This window comes from Mus musculus, chromosome 11 (genome assembly GCF_000001635.26).
Source record: "Mus musculus strain C57BL/6J chromosome 11, GRCm38.p6 C57BL/6J".
Taxonomy (NCBI): domain Eukaryota; kingdom Metazoa; phylum Chordata; class Mammalia; order Rodentia; family Muridae; genus Mus; species Mus musculus.
In genome coordinates, this window is record NC_000077.6 from 120,424,607 (window position 1) to 120,441,160 (window position 16,554).

The 16,554-nt window shown below is 44.7% G+C and overlaps 1 protein-coding gene across 3 annotated transcripts in view; it reads right to left on the reverse strand.

Moving 5' to 3' along the window:
* The window catches only part of Nploc4 (NPL4 homolog, ubiquitin recognition factor), a 57,903-nt gene extending 44,809 nt beyond the window's left edge, over positions 1-13,094 (reverse strand). For 2 of the 3 annotated variants that reach the window (NM_199469.2, NM_001195023.1), the window contains exons 1-3: positions 12,893-13,094; positions 8,442-8,522; positions 3,918-4,030 (exon numbers count right to left, since the gene is read on the reverse strand). In NM_199469.2, coding sequence (NP_955763.1) covers positions 3,918-4,030; positions 8,442-8,522; positions 12,893-12,907 — 209 coding nt within the window. In that variant the 5' untranslated portion in view covers positions 12,908-13,094. Of the gene's footprint in view, positions 1-3,917; positions 4,031-8,441; positions 8,523-12,629; positions 12,646-12,892 lie in introns of those variants that run through there. The other variant, XM_006533134.2, reaches the window with a different exon arrangement.
* Between the last annotated feature and the right edge of the window lie 3,460 nt (positions 13,095-16,554).

Below are 16,554 nucleotides of genomic sequence, written 5' to 3' on the forward strand. Positions count from 1 at the left end.
AAGTCACTGTGGACTGAAACTAAACCAAAATAATCTTTCCTCCCTCTGTTTCCTCAGGTATTTATTTTGTCCCACTAGTGGAAGAATACTCCACAACACAGGATACTCATACCAGAACACCACAACCCACATAAATCTGTACTTTTTTCAGAGTCTCACACATGCTAGGCACATGTGCACCCACCACTGAGCTGAATCCCCAAGCCCAGTGATTATTACAAACTTTCTGTAGCACATTTATTTATTTATTATTTGTAGTATGTTCATATTGACTTGTTTTACAGGGGTGGCAGTCAGAGGACAGTCTGTGGGGGTCAGTTCTCTCCTCATGTATGCCCCAGAGTGAGCTCAGCTTGTCAGGCTTGATGGCATCACTTTTACTTGCTGAGCCATCCACCATACAAGCCTTTATTTATTTATTTATTTTATTTAAGATAGGGTCTCACTTTTTTTTTTTTTTTTTTTTTTTCGAGACAGGGTTTCTCTGTGTAACCCTAGCTGTCCTGGAACTCACTTTGTAGACCAGGCTGGCCTCGAACTCAGAAATCCACCTGCCTCTGCCTCCCAAGTGCTGGGATTAAAGGCATGCACCACTACGCCCGGCTCTAATTTTTTTTTTTTGAAGTATTTGTTATTACTACTACTGTTGTTGTTGTTATTATTTGCACCTGTTCCTGGCTTATACGTGGGTGTTCTGAAAATCCAAACTAAAATATTTCACCTGTCTCCTTTTAGGTCTATGTTAAGGGTTTTTTTCTAATTTCTAGTCAAATTTGAAAAGGAATCATATATGTGTATGTTTTTTTTTTAGTGGTGATGTTGCTAGGGATGGAACCCAGGTTCTTACACATACTAACTAGGCACATGTTCTACCACAAAGCTAAATACATAAAAATATATATTGTGTAGGTTCAAAACAGCTTCTCTCTGTATCCCTGGCTGTCCTGGAACATGCCTTGTAGACAAGGCTGACCTTGAACTCAGAGATCCACTTACCCCTGTCTCACAAGGGCTGGAAATAAAGGAATGTCACCATGACCTGGCTCAAATAAAAATATTTTAAAGTGAAAATATGAGCCGGGCCTAGTGCCTCACATCTCGAAAGGCTAAGGCAGGAGGACTAGTGTTATGTTCAAGGCCAGCAAAGGCTATACAGGAAAACACAAGGAAGTGAAAATATATTTGTTGAAATAAAATCTACCAATCGAGCAGACATCAAGCACAAATTAACTAACCATGCAAAACACCCAGGTAAATTCAACAGAAAAAAACTTCAGAGCCCTAGGCCAATGTGTTCTTGGAATAAAGGGGTGTGGAGAATAAACCAGAGAATCAGCAATGCTAGACAAGCACTCTGCTACTCAGCCACAAACTTCTTAAAGCACCCAGGAGAGACAGGAGAAGCACAGCATGAATGCATGAGCACACACGCACCCTAAAAAAGAGTAACAGAAACACATTTCATTACTGAGCAACAATAATGAAACTACAAGACAGAAGAGTAAGATTCACACAGAATTTCAACAAAAAAAGAAATACCATTCTTAAAAACACAAGTAAAATAAAGTTGTAGTTACTTTCAATTTCAACGGTATTATGGTGTATTCTCTAGACACAGCAGCCATACGAGCACAGTAAGAAAGCAGCTTTTCACAGGCCAATGAGAAATACTTTATACCTTTTGGCCTTGGATCTTGACCCTCTAAGACAGTAAGGAAATAAACAACTAATGTCTAGGTAAAACATTACAACATACAATCTAGACCCAGTCAGAGTAGCACAGGTTTCTAATCCCAGCAGGAAGGAGGCAGGGTGCAAATTTCAGGCCAGCCTGGATGATACAGAATTCCAGGGCAAGAAGGATAACACATGGTAAGACCCTGCCTTCACAGTAACAACAGAAATGCCTAGGATAGCCCTGAGAGAGGTGTTTCAAATACCTTCTGTTCTCTTACTGTTATTGCAACAGAGCGGGCCACATGGCTCACCTGCAGCAGCAAAAGAGCGGCCCACGTGGTTCACCTGAAAACTGCTCTCTTGGTGCCTGCTTTCTTTTTCTTCTTTTAAGACAAGGCCTTGCTCTATAGCCCAGGATGGCCTCAAATTTGCAATCATCCTGCCTCCAACAGTAAGTTCTGAGTACACCCAGTTATACTCCATTTCTCGTCTTTATCTACTCATGAGAACAGTTTTTACACACACCCATGACCCCAGCACTGAGAGGAAGGGGGCAGAACAGTCAGCTCAAGGCAGGAAAACCCTGACTCAAAACCAAACAAACTAGACTTTAGCTTGGCAGCATCTTACATCAGACAGCCCACAACCACCTATGACACGCACGTGGGCACACACACACACACTCACACAAATTTAAAAAAATGTAGCCAACAAGCCACAGCCACTCTTTCACTGTCCACTGTATCTTAGCACACAGGCTCCCTCCATCCATGTGGAAAAGGCAGTTACAGGGATGACAAGGCCCAGGGAGGGAAAGAATGGGAACATAAACTCAAAACTCCTGAGAAATGACTTGACTCGGCGAGCTGGTGAGATGACAGCTCACTGGCCTAGTGACAAGCCCTACAACCTGAATTTCATCCCTGGGGCCTAAAGGAGAGAATTAAATTCCCAAAGTTGTCCTGACCTCTTCACTCAAGAGCATGCACACATGTGTGCACATGAACACACTCACAAATGAAATGAAATAAATTGTTGTTGTTATGTTTTGACACAGGGTCTCATTATGTAGCTCTGGCTGTCCTGGATCTCACTATGGAGACCAGAGTGGCCTCAAACTCACAAATAACTGCCGGCCTCTGCCTCCCATGTGCTAGCTATACATTTCTGTTTGTTTGTTTAAAGAAATGACTGATTTTCAAAATGCAAAAACCATTCTTCCGGATTGAGGATGCAGCCCAGAGGTACAGAGGTAACTACTACGTTCAAAACCCGAGGTTCCAGCTCCATAAAAACTTAAAGGCCAGCCTGATCTGCAGACCTAGCAATATCTTACCCAAAATAAATCATACACATCAAAGCCTCCCAAAGCTCAAAGAAAGTATGACTTCAGCCACTCTACTAGAAATGGTCACAAGTAAGCATAACCCATAACGAAAGGCACAAACTAGTTACAGAATAGACAAACAGGTGCCAAGTCTTTGAACAAAGTATATCATCACTACATAGTTTGTTCCCCACACATACTAATCTATAAACTTAAAAGTGAATACTGCCAGAATGCCTACTCTTCTGTCTAGTAATCAGGCGTGCAGACAAATGCCTGCAGACTGAGCCATACATGCAGGTAAAACACTCACACACATAAAATAAATACATCTAAAATAAAAAGACTGCTGAATGCAGGTGCCCAAGAGTGAACAAGCTGGTCAATAAAAGAACCACACAGCAAACGTCAACTCTGCAGGCTCCATCATTTATTACAACCACTCTCCCCTGCACTCACAAACTGCTGCATGACTGAGTCACAGGAACTCCATAACCATAGGCCTTTGCCGAAGCCCCACTGACACATACATGTGAAAATGGACCATCACACCTCACCTCACCTATCTTCTTAGTAAACAGGGCTGACGATGGCATCTATTTCCCAAACAGCTGTGCTCTAAGTCCTCCCCTCTAGACAAGGTATTGTCCCTACTTCAGATCTGGACTCAACACCATAACCTTCTCTTTACCATAACCATTCCAGAATTCCATAGTCAAACCTGCTCAACAGTAACTGCTGGCCTAGCATGACTGCTGTATACCGGCCAAGCAACACAGTCCCCTGTATGTGAGAAGTGAGCAAGGCCTTAGTTAGAGTGGTATCCAGAGAATAGAGGGAATCCAGGCAGCCTCAGGTAGGGCACTGCACATAGTTCCTCCTACTGCCTACCTTCCACCGGCTGGACACTTACTTGATTTTTAGCAAATGGAGGGATTTGCTGGACGATGCTGTTATCTCTCCAGTCTTGTTTCTATTGATGTAAACTGAGAAGCCGTTGTTTTGGAAGCCAAACTCCTTTGCAACCTACAAGCCCCAAACAACAGAAATATAATGAAACATCCAAGCATCACATGCCACAGGCTGCCAAGACCACAGGAAGAACACTTGGTAACGTTAGGAAATGCTCAGCACAAGGATGCATCCCTTTGTCATTTCACTTGAGAAAAACTGTATTGATCATACCAATGCCAATTCAATAAGTGGTCCAAAAGAAGCCAAGGTTCTATATAAATAATAAAAAGTTGAAACTAGCCAGAGTCAAGGCCATTGTGGTAAGTTAATTGCTGCTTTAGAAACACTAGTGAGAACCCAATTCCAATCATAAACCTACCACAGAGGGAAATGGAGTGCAGAATGATGCTACCAACTGGGAAGTCGGCTGCAGCGAGCAAGTCTCAGCAGCCAGTGCCTGCTGCCAACCCAGCCTAATGACCAAAATTTGATACTGGGCCCATAATAGGACAAGAGAATTGACTCTTGCAAGTTGTCCTCTAACTTCCACGTGTGTATCACGGCATGAATGTCACCACCATCACCCCAATACATAAATAAGTGTAAAATAGTTTTAAATGTTTTAAAATGAAATTTCTGTCAGCTGCGCACAGTGGCAAACTCCTGTGGTATTGGCACTGGGAAGATGGAAGCGGGGGTATAGAGTTCAAGGCTAGTCTCAGCTACACAAAAAGTTCTAGACTGTATGCATGAGACCCTGATGATCTGACACAAAACAATAAAAGGGAAAAAGAAAAGAAAGGAGAAAGGAAGGAATAACAAGTAAGTGGGGAGAGAGGTAGATAATCAAATCCCTTGTGCGATGGGACCTATTAATCATTTAACTCAACAGATATTAAGCATCCTATATGTGGGGCTCTAGAGGTTCTAGGCTCTAAAAACCCAACAGTGAGACCTTGAAATGAATGGTCTCAAATGAACCAATCACTAAGATTCCACAAGTCTTCATCGTCTTCTTTTCTGGCTGAGGTAGAGGTGACAGTGACACAGGTCTCAAATAGCTCTGGCTGGCTTCAAACTCAGAATGCAGCTAAAGCTGGTCTTGAACTCCTAATCCTCCTACCTGCACTTCCCAAGTGCTGGTCTGTTTTCAACATAAACAATCTCACCACACATGACAACATTAATTTACTTACTTACTTATCTACTTATATAAAGCCATATATGTGTGTGTGTGTGTGTGTGTGTGTGTGTGTGTGTATGTATGTATGTGTGTATGTGTGTGTATGTGTATATATATATATATACATATATATATATACACATATACATACATATGGTTTTTTTTTGGTTTAAAAAAAAAAAAGGCTACTTAGGACAGGCCATCCTGCCCAAACAACATTTACAGGGCTAAGACCTGCTTTCCAAGCAAGTTTATAAGGGTAGAAAGAGGCTGTTTTAAATTGGGATTTCAACCACACACACACATAGTATAGTCCCACTTACAATAGACATCTAAAGTAGTGGAACTCAACACTTTAGTGGGAAGAGAAAACAGAGTAACCAGGGCTGCAGGGAAGTTGTTTGAGGGAGAACAGATCTCAGACCTGAACAATGAAAATGTTCTGAAGACATGTTTCACAGCAATGTAAGTATACAAGAAACTTAACGGGGAATGAAAAATGGAATGGAATGAAATCCCTAACAGAAGAAAAGAGAAAAAGAACACCTAATTCCACAGATGTAAATCTGCATGTGATATCAGAGAACCACATCCATAACACACTGTTCAGTGAAAAATAAAAATAAAACATAAATTAAAGATGGCTATATAATGCCATCTTGAACATGGATACACTTGTAAACAACAAGATCTTATAATAGGCCCAGTGCTCATCCAAATTGACAATCTGCCTAGGCTTGTGTGAACTTGTCACTCCCAATGGCATACCTTGCTACCCCACCAAAAAAGCCAATTAATGAGTGATAGGGGAAAGCTGGAGCTCTCTAGTTACCATGGAAAGAGCAGCCTGGGTGCTGGGTGTCCACATCTCTGGACACTGGCAGTTGAGGACCCTTTGCGACAGGCCCTGCACAGACACTAACTCAGCAAGGCTAGACCCTGTAAGCAGAAAGCTGCTCAGATCCTATCCCGCTAATTTCATTAAGGTTTTCGCTTCTTATAAATGAGTGAGAATGATACACAGTTAAAATGCTTTCCAAATAACTTTCAAAAAGCACCAAAGCACAAAATAAAACTCTAATGACAAACAGTTTCCTAGGTATACATATTGAGATTTCTTTGGAACCTCCATTGTGTCTAAGATTTGAAGAAATGTAGCAGGAATATCAGTAAAAAGATTGCTTTTGAAATCTGAAATACCTCACCAAAGAAAACACCTCAAGAATAACACTATGCGCTTAGTTATAAAATGCAGCTAAACTGAGGTTACAAAACAAAGTTATTCTCCTTAGGTCTGATTCAGCTCTCTCCAATACTCCCTGTTACATACAGAGTCATAAACAGGGGCCAGGCAGAGGTGGCCATGCCTTCAATCCCAGCACTCGGAAGGCAGAGGCAGGCGGATTTCTGAGTTCGAGGCCAGCCTGGTCTACAGAGTGAATTCCAGGACAGCCAGGGCTACATAGAGAAACCCTGTCTCAAAAAACAAAACAACAACAAAAAAAAGAATCAGGGAAGGAAGGGGTGGCCTGAAGAGATGGCTCAGGGGCTAAGAGCAAAGGCTGCTCTTCTAAAAGACCCAGGTTCCATTCCAAACTTATGTAGCAGCTCACAACCACCTGTAACCCAGTTCCAAGGGGGATCTGACAACTATTCTGGCCTCCACGGGTACTAGACATACATATGTGGTACACATATCCTCATCCGCATACCTAAAAATAACAAAATTGCCAGAATCTCCCATTGTTCTATTTAATAAACAAGCATGCAGGCAAATGTCTACAGACCTGGCAACACATGCAAGCAAAACATCCATATACCTAAAAAAAAAAAATCGGGAGAGGGGCATGGCTGGAGAGATGGGTCAGCTGTTTAAAACATTTAAAACATTGCAGAAGACCTGGAATCAGTTACCAACACCACCTGAAACTCCAGTTCAGAAGAATCCAACACCCTCTTTTGGTCATCATGGACATTGCACAAATGTAGTATACAAACATACATGCAAGCAAAATACTCATATACATAAGATAAAAATAAATCAAATCAAAAAAGCCAGGCGTGGTGGATATGCCTTTAATCCCAGCAGAGGCAGGCAGATTTCTGTGAGTTTGAGGCCAGCCTTGTCTACAAAGTGAGTTCCAGGATAGCCAGGGCTATACAGAGAAACCCTGTCTCGAGAAAGAAAGAAAGAAAGAAAGAAAGAAAGAAAGAAAGAAAGAAAGAAAGAAAGAAAGAAAGAGAGGAAAGGAAGAAAGAAAGAAAGAAAGAAAGAAAGAAAGAAAGAAAGAAAGAAAGGAAGGAAGGAAGATAGGTAGATAAATCAAATCAGAAGGCTGAGGCAGACAGACCTTTCTGAATTCAAAACCAGCATGTGAGGACAGCCTGGTGGTCTACAAAAGAAGTTCCAGGTCAGTCAGCACTAAGTAGTGAGACACTATCTCAAAATTAATAAAGAATGAGCTGAGTGTAGTGGCACACACCTTTAATCCCAGCACTTGGGAGGCAGAGGGGCAGAGGGGCTGAGGCAGAGAGGCAGAGAGGCAGAGAGGCAGAGAGGCAGAGAGGCGGAGGCAGGCAGATCTCTGTGAGTTTGAGGCCATCTTGGTTTACACAGTGAGTTCCAGGATAGCCAGGGCTACACAGAGACCCTATCTCAAAACAAAAACAAAGAAATAGAATGGATCATTTTAAAAATTCCCCTTTGATAAACTGAAGTTTTTCTCTAATTGTTGTTTGTTTGAAACATGGTGCTTGCTCTGTCAGGGAGGGGGATGAGAAAGGGTCTTATTTCATGGACCCAGCTGGTCTGCAGTTTACATTGCCTACACAGGCCTTAAACCTTTCTCATCTCAGCTTCCCAAGACAAGACATGGGCGTTAGCACCACACTTAACTCCAAATTTTCCTTCTCAAAAATTACTCTTGCAAAGTGCTTTAACATCTACCTGTGGTCCAGTAGATATTAACTGTGATTAGACACCTGATCCAGAGTTCAGCATGGGGATTCATCCTTGAAACCCCAGCAGCACGCAGGAAGCTGAAGCAGGAGAATTATTTAGAGCACAAGGCCAGCTTACACAGTGAGGCTCTGGATATCTTTCTGACTTCGCCAGTCTGTCTCGTTTCCTTCTCTACCTCCCTGTCCCTCAACAACGATCCAGCAGCTATCCAGTCCAATCACACCTCGAAAACACGGTATGAGTGACAGCCTGGTGGTGGAAGTCAGAAAGGAAAGAGGAAAAGGCAGAGACAGAAGCCCTGGAGAGAACAGGGCCCGGGGGGTCAGTGTCACAGGCACCTTTTTCAGGAAGGTGGCAGCCGTCTCTCTCTTCGTAGCTGTGATCCTCTTCACGCCATCAGGGGACTGGACACGGATTATCTGTGAAACCAGAAAAGACAGTTGCTGTACCCAGTAAAGGATTGGTTTTATAAGACTTACACAAACTAAAGGTAGAAATCAGCTTCTGCAGCTTTCTGTCATGTTCTGTGTGTACTGTATGCACAGGTGCACACACTGTACACACCTACACGCCGTCAGTCAACAGGGCGTCTTCCTCTACTGCTCTGCACCTTCTGCAGTACTGGAGTCACAGAAGTCCACCTCTGTCTGTGTCCAGCGTTTCTCCAGGTGCTGGGATGCAAACTCAGGCCCCAGTGCTTACACAGCAACCCCTCTTCCACCTAACCTCCCCACTCCCAATCTTTCCCCTTTCAATCCCCAATTCCATTTTTCCTTGAAGGAGAAACAAGATGTGAGGTGCCTCAACACATGAAAGACGGTCTAAAGTACTACTCTGATTCAAGCACGTTATAATTTCACGTGGAACGCACAACTTCAAGGCTAAATATGGTAGAAACATGTGATCCCAAGCACTCTAGAGGAGGATGTGAGAACATCAGAAGAAGCCAGCTTGGACAACATAAGACAATCTTAAGATAAGGTTTTTGGATTCTTTTTGTTGGTTGGTTTTTCTCGAGACAGGGTTTCTCTGTGTAGCCCTGGCTGTCCTGGAACTCACTCTGTAGACCTGGCTGGCCTCGAACTCAGATATCCGCCTGCCTCTGCCTCCCAAGTGCTGGCATTAAAGGTGTGCGTGTGCCACCACACCAGGCAATAGGTTTTTATTTTACAAGTGCAGGTGTTTGTCCGCATGCATGTCTGTGCACCACATGCATGTACTGCCTTTCAAGATCACAAGAAGACATCACATGAAATCGTCTTAAAAGGGCTGGAGACACTAGGTTTAATTCCCACTGTGTACATGGAAGCTCTAAACTGTCTGTAATTCTAGTTCCAAGGGATGCACTACCCACTTCTGCTCCTCAGAACCCTACATGCAAAGGGGCACATAAATTCATACAACATATATAAAACAAAAAAGATGAATTAATTTTATAATAAAACAAAATAAAGGTCCTTAATATCATGGTAAACTCGAACAGGTTTTCTTGGATTTTCATAGCAAGCAAAGATAAAAATGTCGGCTGGCCTCCAAGGATGTCAGACATGGGCCCACTTTCGAGAACTTGACATGTATACTGATCCAGACCTTCTGAGAACGTGTCATTCATTGTGCCAGCCTGCTGGCAGCCTCTGCTTTAGGAAAGGCCTGTAAACCAGGCAGCTGTTGCCACTTGAGGGCTGACAGGGAAGACACAGAATAGCTCAGCAAACACCTCTACTTTAGTGCTTTCTCCAGTAGTCACTAATGTGCACTGTACAGAACATACGTGAACAAAGACTTCTACTGACACACCGGGTGAGGAATTCCATAATGGCTTATAGTCAACTGAATTTGACTGTGCCTCTCAATTTCTAGTGACTTTCACGTGGCTTTGTCCAGTATGTTCGATATTAAAACCTCTGTTCTGGATAAAGGACATAAAGCTGTGTACCCATTTGCTTCTGATCCACATCTGTCTCCTTTCCTCTCTGATAAGTGAGCACTGATTTCCAGAACTCTCGCCACACGAAATTTGATGCCTAGGAAAAACACCTCACATGTATTTCACTCTGCAATCTGTCTCCAACACTGTGACGCGTGATAGTGAAGACCTTGCTTCTCTACGGAAGCCCTACAAATGCTCCTTCATCCCGTCACTCACCCTGGCACAACGAGAAAGCAGCAGCAAGAGAAATCCGTTTGTTGGCTGATTTTGGTTTGGTTGTACACATGATGCAGACCAGACAAGTTTCAAACCCTTAGGAACCTGACCCAGGTTCCTAAATCCTGGGATTACAGGCCTATGCCACAATGCCTTGCTTACCAAAGAAGAATTCTAAAGTGTAAAGTCACTCTACCTGATGGGAGTCTGGGTTTAAGAAGAAAGAACCATGTACTGAGAAAAGTTTTGGATTAACCTCTGACAGGCTGCAAAAGGGAATACATGGAACAGACAGATTTGGCCATGTGGAAAACACAGACTCTTAATGTTAGAAGTGGGGCTGGAGAGATGGCTCAGCAGTTAAGCACTGGCTGCTCTTCTAGAGGTCCTGAGTTCAATTCCCAGCAACTACATGCTGGTTCACAACCAGTCTATACTGGCATCTGATGCCCTCTTCTGACATGCAGGTGTACATGCAGACAAAAACAAAATACATAAATAAATTTAAAAATAAAAAAGTCAAATGTGTGGAAACAAGCAGCAGTAGCTCCACGTATCTGGGAAGCTGAGGAATTTGAGCACTGAAGATAGAAGACAGCCTGGACAACATAGCTGAGTCTGGGTCACAACGTAAAAAAACAAAAACAAACAAGCAAACAAAAAAAAAAAACCCAAAAAGATCAAAATTAAAAGAATAGACATTTTCTTGGGGGCTGGAGAGATGTCTCAGCAGTTAAGAGCACCGACTGTTCTTCCAAAGGTCCTGAGTTCAAATTCCAGCAAGCACATGGTGGCTTACAATCATCCGTAATGAGATCTGACGCCCTCTTCTGGTGTGTCTGAAGACAGCTACAGTGTACTTACATATAATAAATAAATAAATCTTTTTAAAAAGAAAAGGAAAGAAAAGAAAAGAAATTTTCTTGGAAGAGTGGTTGAGTTTTTAACATTATTCCTACAGAAATTCTTTGAAGACCCCCTTTGAATTCAAAACAAACACGCCTGGAGAGGTGGCTCAGCAGGTACACACACTCACTCTCTGCTCCCGCAGAGCATCTCAGTTCAGTCCCCAGGATCCACAATTGCCTGCCTATAACTTAAGCCCTAGGGGATCCAACACCTTTAGCTTCTAGCAACAACTGCCCTCATGTGTTCACACCCACATATACACATAATTCTTTCCAAATGAGGCTAGTGAGCTGGCTTATGCACAAAGAGCACTGCTTGCTCTTCCAGGGGAACTGGTTCAATTCCCAGCACCCACACAGTCTCTCCCAGCCTGTTCCTGAGGATCCAAAGCCTACTCTGCCCTCCTTAACAACCAGTTGTGGTACACATAGATGAAGGTAAAGCGCCCATACACATAAAATAAATACATAGGTCTTAAAAGCAAAACTCCTAAAATCAACTTCTGAAGAGTATATTAATTCCTTACAACCTGAGAAAGTCGATTTAAGACCCACTGATGCCCAAGTCAGCCTTTGGAACACCTGAACACACTGCTTAACCTCAGTAAAGAGCATTTAAATAAATAGAAATTTAAAAAGCGGATTGACCTACTGATACCTCACCTATTTCTAGGCAAGTCATCTGTGATGGTAAATTTAAGTTTTAAAACTAAGTCAGCCTTTCTTTCTCAGGTTTCTCTGCATCGTCTGCATCCAGGATAGAAAATACAGAGAACAGAAGACCCCTAAATGGAGCTGTGAGGAAAGAGAAGCTGCCCTCAGAGAAAAGCCTTAACTCTTAGCCTGCCATAAATGTCTGCAGTGAGATAAGTGAGGTGGGAGGATGTCAAGGTCAAGGATGGCCTGGGACAAAGTAGTAAGACTGTCTCAAAACACAAACAAAACTCAAGAGCTATACTTCCCTGGAAATCCAGAGAGATGTGATGTTCTCGAATGCAGGAAACCACTGAAGAGCTGTTTCAGGCCTAAGGCAACCACCATGATTCCGATCCCATGGAAATCCCCAATATTCCTCCATGTTGGCCCTAGTTATTCTGTCAGAACGGGTCTGTTACTCCTATCACTTCCCAACCCCTGCCACATATGCTCTGGAGAGAAACTCCCACAGGTTAACAAACGGCTGGTTTTCCTCTCCTTTTACTGACTTATTTCATGGGGCTGGGGGTGACAGTCTCTACTGTCAGGCTAAAAGTGAAATCGGCCTTCTTTATGACACTCCTTTTAAACAGGTGGTCGTCAAGTCGCCTGTGTCAAAGAGGAGCCAATCCCGCCTGTTTTGGGTTGGCCCCCATGGCCGCGTCCTCTGTGGGAAAAGGGTTCCCCTAATGATGCCCTTTTCTTCTCCGGTCGACTCTTCCGGAGTGAAATCGTGACGAGGCACTGTCGGGATGGAGGAGGAGAGAAGGACGTACCGGGCTTCGGGGCCTGGGAGGAGGCCGAGGTCCCTCAGAGCAACCTGCAGCAGCGGGGAAGAAGAAGGCCGCTCCGTTCCGACCGCTCGGCCTCCTTCCCGCCAGCCTTTCCGGGCTCGGCCAGGGCAGGTACCTCCTCAAACCCGGGGCGAGCGAGGAGGAGCCACCGGCTCCGAGCACCGTCCGGCGCTGGCCCGCCCAGGACACCCGCAAATCTGCTGCCTCATCCCAGCGCCCCGCTCCCTCCCGGCCGCCGCACTCACGATGCTCTCGGCCATGGCGGCCGCTCCAGTCTCCGGGCTCGGGCCCCGGGCTCCCGCCGCCTGTCTCCCCAAGGGCCTCGCAGCCCCGGCCTCGGCCTCAGCCCCGGCCCCGGCCTCCCGCCGCCGCCGCCACCGCCGCTCCAGCTTCGCCGCCCGGCTCCGCCAGTGCCGATGTCCGGTGCTTCGCTCAACACACTCCGCCAGGCGGAGAGAGAGGCGAAACAAGGTTCCGGCCCCGCCAACGGCCGCGCGCATGCGCCAAGTGGTGCCGCGCGTCCCTCGTCCGTGCCCCCTCGCCCCCCACCCCCTTCCCCTAGGCTGGGCCCAGGACCCTGGGTTCAGAAGACTGTGACAGGAGAGCCATATTCCTGAAAGTTCGAGCAATGAAAAAAAGCTGCAAGAAAAGGCGAGCGTCGAGATCTCGCTCAAATATAACCGTTACGGAAGTTTTGTACTGTCTTCACAATTTTCCAGCAATGAGCTGGAGTTTCTCCCTTTGTACTGAACTTTGTAACTGCATATGATTTGAAGTAGAAGACTTTTGAAATTTCTTAAGAGGCTAAACGCCTCCGAATTTTTATTTGATTTTTTTGTTGGTTTTTTTTTTTTTTTTTTTTTTTGGCTTCTGTTTTTTTTTTTTTTTTTAAGACAGGGTCTCACTAAATACAACCTTGGCTGTAGACCAGGTTGGCTTGGAACTCACAGTGCTGGGCCTGCCTCAGTGCTGGGATTGAAAGGCAGGCCCCCTTTCCTGCCTCCGATGGTTCGATTTATGAGTGTACTAAACTCCGATTATGTTTTAGACTGTTTTATTTATTTGTTGTTTTAGATATAATATATTTTACTGTGTACATTATATATTGTATATAATGTATATTTATACAATATGTTTTATTGAAAGAACTTGTTAAGACATAGTGTTGGCTGTCCTGGATCTAGCTCTGTAAACCAGGCTGGCCTTGAACTAACAGAGATCCACCTACCTCTGCCTCCCCAGTGCTGGGATTAAGGTTCTGTACCACCACCACCCAACTAAACTTTTTTTTAAAGTTTTTAATATATTTTATATGTATAAATGTTTTGCCTGCATGGATTTGGCTGCACCACAAGTGCCTGATACCTGAGAACATCAGAAGAGGGAGTGGATCCCTTGGAACTAGAGTTTCAGATGATTGAGACCCACCATGTGGGTACTGGAAACCAAAACCAAATCCTCTGGTACAGCACCAAGCACCACTCCAGCCCTGACCTTGAACTTTCGATCTACCTGACTCTGCCTCCTCTTGCTGGGGTTACAGGAGTGTGTCATCACACCCAATTCTGTGGACACTGCGGTAAAACCCAGGCTTCTTAGGAAAGCTCTCTACAAAGTTGTGCACATCCAAGGCCCATTTCTATCCTCGTCTCATGTAGTCCAAGCTGGTTTCAAGTCTGAAATCTTCCTATCTGCTTCCTGGGTGATGGGATTATAGGTGTACACCCCCACACCCGGCTCCCCTCTTAAGTCCATCGAACCATCACTGTCAATGTCAGTGCTGATAACACACAGTTCTGTAACCTCTGTTATTTAATTTGGGCTTATTCATTCCATCAACAAAATTTACTGCATGCTAACTTTGTGTGTGTGTGTGTGTGTGTGTGTGTGTGAGAGAGAGAGAGAGAGAGAGAGAGAGACACGGCCTTTACATTTGGGGGTAGAGGAGGACATAGGCTCCCACCTTGGACCAGTTACCCCACAGGAAGATCAGCTTGCAAGTGTGTAACATGAAGTGGATGTTAACGATGAATTTACGACCAGAGTAAGGACAGAAGTGGAGGGTGAGATAGACGTTAAAATAAGATGACCAGGAGAAGCCGGGCATGGTGGCACACATGCCTTTAATCCCAGCACTCAGGAGGCAGAGGCAGGCAGATTTCTGAGTTCGAGGCCAGCCTGGTCTACAAAGTGAGTTCCAGGACAGCCAGGGCTACACAGAGAAACCCTGTCTCAAAAAGAAAAACACACACACACACACACACACACACACACAAAGATGATCAGGAGCTGGAGAGATGGCTCAACTGTTGAGAACATTGACTTCTCTTCCAGAGGTCCTGGGTTCCACTCTCAGCATCACCAAGGTGGCTCACAACCTGCTGTAACTCCAGTTCCAGGGGATCCAATGGCCCCTTCTGGCATGAAGACTAAACACATACACATACACACACACACATATACACACACATATACACACACATATGATGGAATGGTCAGGGGGCCAAGTGAATCAAAGTTCATACCAAGCCAGATGACTTGAGGTTACCCCTAAACTCGCAAAGTGGAAGGAAAAACAAATTCTTGAACATTGTCTTCTGACCTTCACACACACATTAGAGCACACAGACACACACAGATACACACAGGCACACACAGACAGGTACACAGAGGCACACAGGCACACACACACAGGTACACACAGATATACACAGGCACACAGACACACACACAGGTACACACAGGCACACAGACAGACACAGACAGGTACACACAGGCACACAGGCACACACACACAGGTACACACAGATATACACAGGCACACAGACACACACACAGGTACACACAGGTACACAGACAGACACACACAGGTACACACAGGCACACACACACAGGTACACACAGGCACACAGACACACACACACACAGGTACACACAGGCACCACACAGGCACACACAGACACACACACACACACACTTTTCTTTAAGGTTGGGCTGAGTGTGATAGCGCATACTTTTAATCCCAGCACTTTGGAAGCAGAGATAGGTGATGCTCTGAGCTCAAGGCTAGCCTGGTCTACATAGCAAGTTCCAGGACATCCAGAGCTAAACAATAAGACCCTGTCTCAAAATGAAATAATAAAATAAAATAAAGATGGCTAGGGTTGACAGAACCTAGACACACCCGGGAAGAAGGAACTTCAGGTGAAGCCTTGATCACATTGCTTTCTGTGGTCTTACTGTGAGAGTCTGTCCTGACGGACAGTTGTGAAAAGGCTGCTCCACTACTGGTAGCACCATATCCTAGGCAGGTAGGCCCAAGATCTGTAACAAAGCTAGCTGAGCATGAGTCAGAAAATAGGCCGGGGACGGGGAACAGTATTTCTCTATAGCCTTTGTCTCCATCCCTTCGTCCAGGTTCTTCCTTGAGTCCCTAGCTGACTTCCTCTCTGTGGAACATAGTCATCTGCAAAGACACCTTTAGAAGTCCTACCTGTGCTGCCTTTTCACTGGCCGCCAGGGCCATCAGGGTCCTGGTGCTTTTGCCGCCCTGGCCCAGGTATATGCTAACATGCCCAGCCTGAATATTTCATACAAGAGGAATTGAATAAAATGTGACTTTAGCCAGGTAGTGGTGGTGCATGTCTTTAATCTTAGCATTTGGGAGGCAAAGACAGGAGGAACTAAGTTCGAGGCCAGCCTGGTTTAGCAAGGACTACACAGAGAACCACTGCCTTGAAACCCAAACAAACAAAAGAAAGAATGTAGAGCCTTTTTGCAAAAATTGCACGCACACACCACAGTAGGGCTATAACTCTGTGAGGTCCTAGATTTCATCCTCAACACTGTGGGTGGGGAGGATGTTGAGAGCTTTGGGTACTGCTTCTAGGAATTTGGCATCTGTCAC